Source organism: Alexandromys fortis, unplaced genomic scaffold (genome assembly GCF_014885135.2).
Source record: "Alexandromys fortis isolate MF-2015 unplaced genomic scaffold, M_Fortis_MF-2015_v1.1 scaffold_217, whole genome shotgun sequence".
In the NCBI taxonomy this organism is placed as follows: domain Eukaryota; kingdom Metazoa; phylum Chordata; class Mammalia; order Rodentia; family Cricetidae; genus Alexandromys; species Alexandromys fortis.
Genome location: NW_026068098.1, coordinates 321,883 through 333,437, shown reverse-complemented (window position 1 = coordinate 333,437; position 11,555 = coordinate 321,883). Strand labels below are relative to the sequence as shown.

General features: G+C 51.8%; 2 protein-coding genes and 2 long non-coding RNA genes across 10 annotated transcripts in view; 1 reads left to right on the top strand and 3 right to left on the bottom strand.

Moving 5' to 3' along the window:
* The window catches only part of LOC126489427 (uncharacterized), an 11,472-nt gene extending 11,241 nt beyond the window's left edge, over nt 1-231 (bottom strand). The window contains exon 1 of the long non-coding RNA XR_007588919.1: nt 76-231. This is a non-coding gene — a long non-coding RNA (uncharacterized lncRNA). The remainder of the gene's footprint in view (nt 1-75) is intronic.
* The window catches only part of Smarcd3 (SWI/SNF related, matrix associated, actin dependent regulator of chromatin, subfamily d, member 3), a 44,137-nt gene extending 42,474 nt beyond the window's left edge, over nt 1-1,663 (top strand). For all 7 annotated transcript variants that reach the window (XM_050123699.1, XM_050123695.1, XM_050123694.1 and 4 more), the window contains 5 exons: nt 238-335; nt 471-606; nt 891-1,013; nt 1,134-1,235; nt 1,468-1,663. In XM_050123699.1, the coding sequence (XP_049979656.1) occupies nt 238-335; nt 471-606; nt 891-1,013; nt 1,134-1,235; nt 1,468-1,521 (513 nt within the window). In that variant the 3' untranslated portion in view covers nt 1,522-1,663. The remainder of the gene's footprint in view (nt 1-237; nt 336-470; nt 607-890; nt 1,014-1,133; nt 1,236-1,467) is intronic.
* Nucleotides 1,664-1,805: 142 nt separating this feature from the next.
* Chpf2 (chondroitin polymerizing factor 2) lies at nt 1,806-7,527 on the bottom strand. Its single transcript, XM_050123685.1, has 4 exons — nt 5,963-7,527; nt 4,967-5,531; nt 4,188-4,370; nt 1,806-3,214 (listed from the first exon to the last, which is right to left on the bottom strand). The coding sequence occupies exons 1-4, from the start codon at nt 6,241-6,243 to the stop codon at nt 1,913-1,915; spliced, it is 2,331 nt and encodes a 776-aa protein (XP_049979642.1). The 5' UTR covers nt 6,244-7,527; the 3' UTR covers nt 1,806-1,912.
* On the bottom strand, nt 3,225-4,176 carry LOC126489428 (uncharacterized). The gene is made up of 3 exons (XR_007588920.1): nt 4,039-4,176; nt 3,954-3,998; nt 3,225-3,918 (listed from the first exon to the last, which is right to left on the bottom strand). It is a non-coding gene; the product is annotated as an uncharacterized lncRNA (long non-coding RNA).
* Nucleotides 7,528-11,555: the final 4,028 nt, after the last annotated feature.

The window sequence follows — 11,555 nt, the reverse complement described above, 5'->3', positions numbered from 1 at the left end:
TAGATGTTCACACATGCACAAGAATGACCCCTCTCAATAATCCCGCTTAGATGTTCACACATGCACAAGAATGACCCCCTCAATAATCCTGCTTAGATGTTCACACATGCACAAGAATGACCCCTCTCAATAATCCCGCTTAGATGTTCACACATGCACAAGAATGACCCCTCTCAATAATCCTGCTTAGATGTTCACACATGCACAAGAATGACCCCCTCAATAATCCCGCTTCAGATTTTTGACTGTCCCCGCCTGAAGTTCTCTGAGATTCCGCAGCGCCTCACAGCCCTGCTGCTGCCCCCTGACCCAATTGTCATCAACCATGTCATCAGGTGAGGTGGCCTAGCTTATTCCCACTGGGGAAAGTCTCCCTGCTTTCTCCACCCTCCTCCTGTACCCACCCCTGCCCTACCCCTGGGCGTCTATGGGGTGTACCATGGACATCATAGGCTGGACTTCTCTGGCAGCGTGGACCCATCAGACCAGAAGAAGACAGCATGCTATGACATTGATGTGGAGGTAGAGGAGCCACTGAAGGGGCAGATGAGCAGCTTTCTCCTGTCCACGGCCAACCAGCAGGAGATCAGCGCTCTGGACAGTAAGGTGCGGCCTGAGCCCAGAGCTAGGGTGGGACCTTAACCAAGAGAGAGGACAAAACACTCAGACCACAGCATGGACCTAGGACTGAGGAACACACAGCCCTTCCCTGCTGAGCTGACCTCCTTCTAAGTTCAGCTCTGCCCACCCCCTCCCCTCCCTGCTCAAAGGAAACCGGCTCTGGGGAATTGTGCTTCACAAGAGAAGCAGGTCCCCCACCCCCTTCTTCCTCTTGCATTCCTCGCCCACATCACAGGGTCAGGTGGAAATCATTGTCTTTCTACCTGCAGATCCACGAGACGATTGAGTCCATAAACCAGCTCAAGATCCAGAGGGACTTCATGCTAAGTTTCTCCAGAGACCCCAAAGGCTACGTCCAAGATCTGCTCCGCTCTCAGAGCCGAGACCTCAAGGTGAAGAGAGGGTTCCGGGAGCATTGGCACCAAGACAAGCACATGGGGAGGGAAAGGTGGACATGCAACTCAGGCAGGTGAGGTACTGGGGCACTCAGGAAGACCTCATGCTCACCCCAGGTGATGACAGATGTGGCCGGTAACCCTGAAGAGGAACGCCGGGCTGAGTTCTACCACCAGCCCTGGTCCCAGGAAGCAGTCAGCCGCTACTTCTACTGTAAGGTAATGGAGGCCCTTGAACAGGAGGCTTCCCTCTCCTCCAATCCTAGTGAATCCTTGCTTCTCGCCTTCCAATAGTCTTTGCTGCCACCTACGCTTAACACCTGTCCACCACCCTACTTCCCCATGCAGTAGTCTCCCCGACTCTTCCAGGGAAGGGGTGCCAGGAAGGGGTACTCCCTGGTCACTCACCAGGATCAATGTAACCCTGCCCCTGCTCACACTTCCTCTAAAGATCCAGCAGCGCAGGCAGGAGCTGGAGCAATCGCTGGTCGTGCGCAACACCTAGGAGCCCGTGAACAAGCATCACTGTAGACCAGCCAGCCACACTGTCCAGCATAGGCCCTGGATTCTGGGCCTCCCTCCCCTGTTGCTGTGGGGTTGGGGGTGGGGGAGTGGGGAGGACTGGATTAAAGGTCACTCATCAGACAGCAGCAGCCTTGTGATCATTGGGGACTGGGAAGGGAGGGAGGGAAAGAGAGGGAAAAGGCAATGGAATCCTGTAGACAAACTCTCCACAACCTTCCCACAGATTCTTCTTACCCCTCTCCCTAAAAACAGTTTGGCAGAAGATACTTTTAATAACATTTTCTTATTTTTAAAAAAATACAGCGACAAGCCCTCCATCTGTCCATCACCTTGCCTTGCCCTGGGGCTATGGCAGCCACAGGGGTGGGGAGCTAAGTGCTGTTGGCCTGCTCCTGTTCAAACAGAGCCATGGCAAGCTGGGTGCGGCCTCCCAGCCCCTCCAGATTGCTGAGGCGACAGCGGTGGTACAGTTCCTCACTGAGCCGGGGGCTACAGTCCCGCAGGGAGAACTTCTGCACCAGCCCTGGCTCTACGGCTCGAAAGAGGTGGAGCCCTGAGAACCGGAGGAAAACATCCATCACCTCCAGCCCCTCCAGGGCTTCCTCCTCTTCCTGGCCTGCCAGTTCACTAGCCAGCCGGGCACGGGCTGCCAGGTAGTCAGCGTTGTAGAAGCAGCCCTCTGCCGATGCCTGCCGGTCAAATCTGCCCCCAACGGGAGCCCCCCGAGAAGGGTCCACACCAGGGGATGGGGGATCGGGGCCAGCCCCAGGTCCCCCTGGGGGGGATCTCTGTGGTGACAGAACAGGGTTGAACTCTTGAAAATGGACTGGAAAGAAGGCCTGCCAGCCAGAGATGGCATTCATACGGCAGCGGTTGAGGACTTCCGACCCAGGTCTCGTCCACACCGTGGTAAGGAAGAAGAGTGTGTCCACTGGGTGTTTCTTGGAGATGACATCCATGAGTCGCACCTGGGAAGGGGCCTCTGCTCGCACAGCAAGCCAGGCCAACCTCGCCCCAGGGTACCGTCGTTCTAACTCAGCGGCTGCAGCCTTCACCCCAAGAAATGGGTCAGGGCCCCCGCGGCCTTCCCGGGGCCCATATACCAACAACAGGGTGAGCAATGCATGTTCTCGAGGCTCCAGAACACTGGCAGCAAAGGCCTCAAGAAAAGCCAGGGCGGCCGGAGCTTCAGCCACCAGGAGCGGCAGTACCAGCTGCACCCGGGTAGCCTCGGTGACATAGGGCATAGGCAGGATTTCCACCCTGCTCAGTGGCCGCAGCAGGCTGACTCTGCGGGCCAGTGAGCGTCGATGCCCTCGCTGAGTGACAGCTTCCAGAAGCAAGTCGAGGGTGTACTCCATGCCCCTCGCGGGGTCAAAGCGCCTGTAGCCATTGAGCAGTCGCTGCTTCTGAAAGCGCAGGCGCGGCTGATAGCGCCGATTGAGCTGCTCCAGAGCAGTGTCCACGGCATCGCCTACGTCTGCTCTGCTAGCCCCCTGCAGCGGGCATTTGGGAGCCCCATCTGTACAGGCGAAGGTGTGCTGCTCTGTGAAGTAGTCCCAGCCCAGCACCTCGAAGCGAGAGTGTGGAGTGAAAGGGGCTGGGAGCCCAACAGGCCAGCTCAGCCCTGCCTCTCCCTCAGGAGTCAGCACCGTCAGGTTCCGGATCTGAGCCTAGGTTGGAGGGAACGCACTCAACATTAGTGCTGGTTTTAAGATCCCACCCGACTCCAGATGCCCAGGCTCTGAGGTTCCAACAGCAGCCTCCTGGCTAAACACCTAGTCCCTCGCATGTAACAGAACTCATCTAAAGTGCAGAAAGGATGAGCAATACCCACTTCCACAGCTGCTGCCAGGGGGATCGTGTGCTCCACAGAGCAAGTGGGTCTCGGAACGCAAAGCTCAACACTTTCACTCCCATGGCCACAGGACTCACATCCTCTTCACGACCAGACCTTTGCTCCTACCTATACCCCAGCTCTGGAGACCCACACTACAGAATTCCCCTCTTTTCTAGAAGCTTGGGATTTTGTGGGTTGCTGTCTCAGAGGAGAGCAGTGCTGTAGAGGCATTTAAGAAAGCTCCTGGGAGTTTACCTACACATTTAGTGGCACCTGAGTCAGCCCAGGGCTTACCTTACAATGTCCTGGAGCCCAGGGTCCCTTGTCCCTCTGGTCGTTTTAAATTTAGGAAGTTAGTCTCTTTTTACCTACTAGCCCAGCCCCCAGCTCAGCTGCCTCCTCCCTAAGCATCCAGTCATTGCCCTCGGGCACAGCTCACTGCAACGGCTCACTGCATCAGCTCACTGCATCAGCTCACCTGCAGCTCACTGCATCAGCTCACCTGCAGCTCACTGCAATCTCACTGCATCAGCTCACCTGCAGCTCACTGCAATCTCACTGCATCAGCTCACCTGCAGCTCACTGCATCAACTCACTGCCATCTCACCTGCAGCTCACTGCATCAGCTCACTGCATCAGCTCACTGCATCAGCTCACCTGCATCAGCTCACCTGCAGCTCACTGCAACACACTGCACTGGCTGCCATCTCACCTGCATCTTACTGCATCAGCTCACCTGTAGCTCACTGCATCAGCTCACTGCAACACACTGCATCAGCTCACTGCAGCACACTGCATCAGCTCACCTGCAGTTGCTCTATTTCGTTGTAAGCTCGCTCCAACTCCAGGGCACTGAAGCGTTTGTGGAGGCGGTACATGAGGGTACCCTCGGAGACAGGGTGAACGGTGAAGGCGCTCAGGAACGCAGAGCTCCCCTCCTTCTCAGGGTCCCTATTCTTGGCCAGTTCGAAGGAGCGATACTGTTGCCCCTAGAGGGACCAATTAGACAATCAACGCTGCACACATAAGCTATTGCTCCCCAAAGCTCCCTCAGCCCTTCTTAGCATTCACACCATCCCTGCTGCTGCTTTAGGATGGACAGGAATGCAGTGGCTCCCCCACCTCCATTCCCACTTCCAATGCCTACATTTGGAAATGAGAAAGCAAACAGGCAACTAAGGACATCCTTCTCCCCCAAGAGCCCCATTACTCAATGAGGATACAGTCATAGAACCTCCCAGAAGGTCGGTATAGAAGATGGCCTGCCTCTGGGGCAGCAGAGGGACCTCTGGACTTTCCACTTTGGGGGGTGGCCAACTCTACAACATTTTCACACTGTCCTTAACTGTGATGTGCACTGAATGTGAAATGGGGTGGTGGTGGTGGGGTAATTTCTGGCTTTAGCGGTCCCTAAGGATACGTGCATTTGATGGCCCAGCGCCGTAAGGACAGCAAGGGAGAACTGAAGGGGCAGGCTGGCGTGTGGGAGGGACAAAAGGATGGTCTCAAGAATTCAGTTTGGACAGTCATCATTCAGTCACTGCCAATCATTGGGGGACTGGGATTGCCTTGAAGGGGCTGTCACCTGGTGCTGTGAGACACAGCCGATGCCCAGAGTGTCGATGAGGCAGCGGCCAAGCCATTCATCAGGCCGAGCACTGAGAATGTCCCCTCGGCAGCCATCTAGATGTGGCCGCAAGCGCAATAGGAGACTCCGTGACAGCAAGTAGCCAAAGCCCCCATGGCAGTACCGGGCCTGCTCGCCTGCACCAATGAATTCCTCTGCACGGCCCAAGTACAGGTCCTGGTTGATGCTAAGGTGGCCAGCAAGAGCTGCCAATCGGGGGGCCTGCACGTAAGTGTCATCCTGCATGATGAAGAACCAGTCATAGTCAGCCCCAAAGTGTGTGTGAAGGTAGCGCAGGGTCTCTGACATGAGCCAGGCAGGCCGCTCATCTCCATGAGACACCACCTGCATCCCTGCAGGAGCCCGGGCCCCTCGCTGCCCTGTGAAGTAGAGTAATCGAGGGAAGTGATGTGCCGCTGTACGGTTAACAGCGACGGCCAGGGTGGACAGTGTGGCGCGAGAAGTCAGGACAGCTACCAGCAAGCGCTCACGAGAGCCCAGCTCTGTCTGAATATAGCGAGTCCTGTGGAGAGATCAGAAGATAAGGGGTCAACTCCTGAGTCACTAAGGGAGCATTCACCAGCTGGCCCAGCACATACATCCCTAGGAATGAAAGGGCTGGGATTAGAAAGGGGAGAGTACCCCTTCCTCATCACTACTAACTAGCTCCCCGTGTGAGTGCCCACTGTGTAGGAGATGCTACACTAGGGGTAGGTGAGGCAGCGTCTGCTCAGGTCTATTCAGTGGGTCAGTGCAGGTACAGTTCTGTTCCGGAACAGTGGACACTAATACCAATGGGTGAGACTCTCAGCCTTGGGGAGGAGAAAATAGGAACAAAACAAGATAGGAAACAAGTGCTTCTAGAAAAGTAACTCTGAGTCGCAAGGCAAAGCCAGCAGCAGGCGGCTCGAGAATGAGGATCAGTGCTGGGGACTGTGCACCCATCACCCTCACCTGAGCACCTTCTTGTACGGCTTGTTAGGATCCCTGTAGTAGGGGACAATCCTGGGTTTGAAGTCTTCATCACTTTGGTCCAGTCCAGTTTTTGAGTCTGGATTCTGTGGCCCTCCTGGCTTCCCCACAGCCTCTACACAGGGATCTTCTCCCTCACCCTGGATCCAGGAAACCCGCAGAAGGCTCAGGCTGCATCCCAGAGACAGCCCCAGGATGAGGGGGAGTGCTGGTCGCAGCAGAGCCAACAGTGAGCTCAGTCTCATGGTGGCAGGCCCTGACATAGAGTGCCCCAGGGCACAGTCTCAAGGAACAGTAGGTTGATGGGCACCAGACCAGCAGTAGCCCCACAGTTTTAACCAGGGAACCTGAGGCCAATGAGGTCAGCGATAGAGAAAGGAACAAAGTGTGCTGGCTTCCAGGTCCAGCATCTCACAAAGACTTGCCAACTCCCTATGCCTAGTCTTCAGTGGCCATGGTGCTGATCTACCCCTCAACAAAATACTAACGTCTATGTGAACAATGCCACTCACTACCAGGACTGCAGCCTGTAGTCCAGTAGAAGGAGGAAAAAGAGTGCAACGCTGCCAAACCTAACCCAGAAGGGGTTACACTCATCTGAAGCATGGCCTGATCTGAAAGTCAGCAGCACCTGATCAGCAGGGGTTAGGGAAAAGTGCATGCAGCATCCAAACGACAGTCCAACCAAAGGGCCCCACCTCAGCCACCCTGCTCTGTCCTGTAGGGATCATGGCCCACCATGTCTGTTCAGGCGCAAGGAGGGCTCCGGACCTACTGCTGCAGGCTAGCACTAGAGAAGGGGTCCAAGTCTCCTTCCACCCTGCTCCCGGATGTCACAGAAACCCATAGGTTCTAGTAACCCCCTCCTTGTCACAGAAGACCACTAGCCATGCAAGGTGAACACCTATGTGCCCACCCAAAGGAGGTGGACAGCCACAGTGACTCAGCACAGCTGGCCTCTCAGAAGAGCGCAATGGCTGACGGAGCCATCTTGCAGACCATCCCACTCAGCTGTCCACCTTCCTGAGAGCAGCAAGAGACAAATTATAGGCACTCTTGATGTAGTTAGAGGTTACCAAATAAAGCAACCCCGGAGACAGCAGCAGTTAAGAGAAACGCTGGGGTCTGGGAAGGCCAACAGAGGCTCACCACCTTCCTTCCAACAGGACCTCCGCCTGCACCAGCCAGTGCCCTACTAGGTCCCTTGGCAACCACAGCCCCGTGCCAACCCTCGGAAGAAGCCCCAAAGCGAATCAAAGGTCGTCTGAAGTCAGAAACGAATCGCCTACGTCCCCAGACTGCAGAGGAGGCCCGGCGTCCAGCTGGTTTGCTCTGCGAGCCTCGGCGGCGGAAAGCAGGATCAAGCAGGTGCTCAGTCCGATAAGGCCGACAGGGACACCCGACCCCCACGGCAGGCCAGGGCGAAGATGGGGCCGCCTCGCGAGTGACGAGACCAAGAGCCCACCCCGTTGCGGGCCGAGGAGCTCAGCTCAGCAGCCGCTGCCACCTCACAGCCCAGCCTTTCCAGGGCTTCCTCTTCCGCTGCCTGTCAGTCACCCGTCTCTATGGTGACCACATCCGGCCCCTCGCTCCCGCCTCGCGCTCTCTATGGTTGCGGCTGCACGACTCTAATCAGAGGTTGTGGTTCTTAAAACCAAGGCGAGTGAACCCGACTGGACCAGAGATGATCCCTCACTTCAGCTTAACCCAGTTAGCTCTAAAGAAAAATGACTTGGGCTAGCCTAAAACTCTCTGTAGCTCTAAGGCAGTGAGAATTGCTGTAGACAGGCCGTAGACACTAACACAATGTGGTAAGTCTCAAAGCTGGCAAGTACGGAATTAAAAATCAGTCAGATAAACTCACCATTTGAAGGTGCTTGCCATCAAGACCTGAGTTCCATGCCTGGTGAAAGGAGAAAACTGAATCTATCAAGTTGTCCTCTGACATCCACACGATTTTGCCCTCTTGTGCACGTGCACACACACACACACACCAAAACAGGAAGAATTAAATTAGATTGGGATGTGGACGTGCTGAGATCCCAAGTTTCAGCAAGATTTATCCAGACATAAAGCAGAGTTTTCCAGGCAAAGGAGGGAGCAGCAGGAAGGGCCTAAGAGGGAGGAGATTGACTAAGACCAGGACAGCTAGAGCCAACTGCAGACCAGCCCAACATTAGCTAGCAGGAAAAAATGGCAGCGGGCTCCCAAGAAGGACAGTGCCACACCTAGAGGGCAACTTAGAAATACACAGGGACAATGTTGTTGCCAGATGATACCGGAGTATGCGTGCATGTGTGATGTTTTGTACATCATAAGAAGGTGCCTCATATGAAAGCTGTCCTGGCCGGGCGGTGGTGGCGCACACCTTCAATCCCAGCACTCGGGGGGCAGAGGCAGGCAGATCTCTGACTTTGAGGCCAGCTGGTCTATAAAGTGAGTTCCAAGACAGCCAGGGCTGTTACACAGAGAAACTCTATCCTGAACCCCACCCCACCCCAAAGAGAACCAATTCTGCAGAATTTGTAGTATACAGTGTTCTTTCTGCACATCAGAAGAGGACACCAGATCTCATTATAGATGGTTGAGAGCTACCATGTGGTTGCTGGGACTTGAACTCAGGACCTCTGGAAGAGTAGTCAGTGCTCTTAACCTCTGAGCCATCACTCTAGCCCTGCATCTGCTAAATTCTTTAAAATTTATTTTTGTTTTATGTGCAAGGTTGTTGTTGGGCTTTTGTTTTTTTCTGCATGTGTCTGTACCACATGTCCAGGAATAGAGGAGACCAGAAGAGGACATCACATCATTTAGAACTGGAGTTATAGATGCTGCATACAGCCAAGTGGGTGCTGGGAGCAGAACCTGGGTCCTCTGGAAGAGCAGCAAGTACTCTTAACCACAGAACCATCTCTCCAGTCCTGTGCTAAATTCTTAAGAAACAACTCACATGGATGGAAATATACTAAGTTACCATTCTGGGAGCTTTATCACTTCTAGAGAGGCACATCAGTGTTCAGAATGCGCCTGTGTTGTCATGTTCCCCATATTCTCTCTCCATTTTTGAGCATAGTGAAATATCTTATTACACAATGTTTTCTTTTACTTCTTTTTCTTTTATGGTCAAGAAACTATAATTTTATAGTTTTATTTTGACACCAAGTCTAACCTTATGACATGACCTTGAACTCATAGAGATTGACTTGCCCCTGCCTCTTCAGTGCTAGGACCGCAATCATGAACCATCATACCTGGCTATTGCCACAGTCATTAAAAGTAAAAGGAACAGAGGAATTAACTTTAATGTTTTATTGGATTAGATATGTCTTAGGGTTTTTATTGCTGTGAAGAGACACCATGACCACAGCCATTCTTATATTCTAGAGGTTTTATCCATTATCATTGTGGTAGGGAGCAGGGCAGTGTGCAGGCAGACATGGTGCTAGAGCTGAGAGTGCTACATCGTGCAGGTAACAGGAAGTCAACTGAGATACTGGGCGGTATCCTGAGCATAGGAAACCTCAAAGCCCGCCCTCACAATGATACACTTCCTCCAAAAAGACCATACCAACTCCAACAAAACCACACCTCCTAACAGTGCCACTCCCTATGAGATTATGGGGCCTACCACATTCAAACTATTACAAGATATAACTAAAATGTCAGTTTAATGTGTAATCAATATGAAAGGATATTCTACATTTTTCCATATGCCAACTTTGAAATCCTACCAATGTTTTGTTTCCTTGAGACAAGGTCTTGCTATGTAGACCAGGTTGGTTTTGAAATCGCAGCCATCTTCCTCCCTGAGTCTCATAAGTGCTGGGATCACTAGTTTGTACCACCATAGTGAGCTCAATTTATAAGCTGTCTTAATTCTGATTAGCTGTATTTCAGGGCCCTTGTGTAACCAGAGACTGCTCATTTGTTTCCCAGCTGACCAGATCCAAATAATCACACAGAAACTATATTAATTACAACACTGTTTGGCCGATGTGTCTCAGGCACATTTTTAGCTAGCCCTAACATCTTCTATCCATTTCTATCAATCTATGTTTTACCATAAGGTTGTGGCCTACCGGTAGGTTTCCTTCTCCTTTGGCAGCTACATGGCATCTCTTTGACTCTCTCTCTCTCTCTCTCTCTCTCTCTCTCTCTCTCTCATGATTTACCACCTGGTTTTACTCTGCTAAGCCACTGGCCCAAACAGCTTTATTCAATCATACCTTGCATCTCCTATATTAGTGACTTTTCCTGTTTCTGGGCCTGGAGAGATGGCTCAGCAATTAAAGGCTAGGCTCACAACTTTTCCTGTTGCTTTGTTAAAATACTCAGAGCAAAAGCGACATGGGTAGAAAAGTTTTACTTTGGTTCATTGTTCCAGGGTACAGTCTACTATGATAGCTGGGGCTTCAGGCAGCTCTTACATTGCAAGTGCAGTCAGGAAGCTGAGGGAGTTGAATCCAGGTATTCACCCAGTCTTCTCCTAATCCTGCCGTTCAGGACCCAAGCTCAGGGAACACTGCCACCTACTTCCCACATCAGTAAGCCTACCCAAAACAATCCCTCACAGTATGTCTGTCTTGTAAGTTATTCTAGATTCTATCAAGTTGATAATACTAAGATATTGGGCATTATAGTTCCAGACCCTTCTTAGTTACTAACTCCTTAGGCAATACTGGATGAGACAGTTCCTTCCTCAGGTCTTGGTTTCTTCATATTTTTCTATTAGATTTTTTATATTTTTAGACTCACTATGTGGCCCAGGCTGGCCTTGAATGTTCTAGTTTGCTTTCTGTTGCTGTGATAAGACACTATGACCAAAGCAACTTGGGAGAGGAAAGACTTTATTTGGATTATAGGTCAAAGTCTATCATCAGAGGAAGCCAAGGCAGGAACCTGCAGGCAGGAGCTGATGCAGAGGTCATGGAGGAAGGCTGCTTACTGGATTGCTCCAGTGGCTTGCTCAGCTTGCTTTATTATACAATTTAGGATCACCTGCCTAGGGATGGTCCTGCCCACAGTGGACTGGGAGTTCCTAAATCAATCACTAATCAAGAAAATGCCCCACAGGCTTGCCTACAGGCCAATATGATGGAGGCATTTTCTTGCTTGAGGCTTCATCTTTCCAGATGACCACAGCTTGTGTCAAGCTGACAAAAAACTAACCAGGCAGGACAAATGTGAAGCAATAATCAGTTCTTGCTACACTGAGGCTTTCTGTGCCTCTTTCATAGTCAGCCTTCATTTCTTCTCTCATCCCCAGAACTTTTCCATGCACAGGATTTTAACTCTGCGTGGGAATACCCAAATATCCAAGTAGTTAGCCAGTTTTCTAAGATACTAACTGTGCTGAAGAAGACTCTGCTTAGCAACTGTTTACTCATAGGATATCACAATTGTGATTGGCTATACTGACAGTACCTGATGGTAGAAAACCACAAGATTCTGGCCTTAGATTCTTGTGCTGGCTCTAAGCAGCCGTAGGTTTTGGGGTTTTTTTTTTAAATTGTTTTTGTCTGTTGATTAGTTTTTCTTTCTCTTTCTTTCTTTCTTTCTTTCTTTCTTTATTACTTAT

Coding starts and splice junctions, on each gene's coding strand:
- Chpf2 (XM_050123685.1), bottom strand. CDS start 6,243: ATGTCAGGGCCTGCCACCATGAGACTGAGCTCACTGTTGGCTCTGCTG. Junction 5,532..5,962: donor CCGTACAAGAAGGTGCTCAG/GTGAGGGTGATG, acceptor ATCTCTCCACAG/GACTCGCTATATTCAGACAG. Junction 3,215..4,187: donor ACGAAATAGAGCAACTGCAG/GTGAGCTGATGC, acceptor CCTCCAACCTAG/GCTCAGATCCGGAACCTGAC.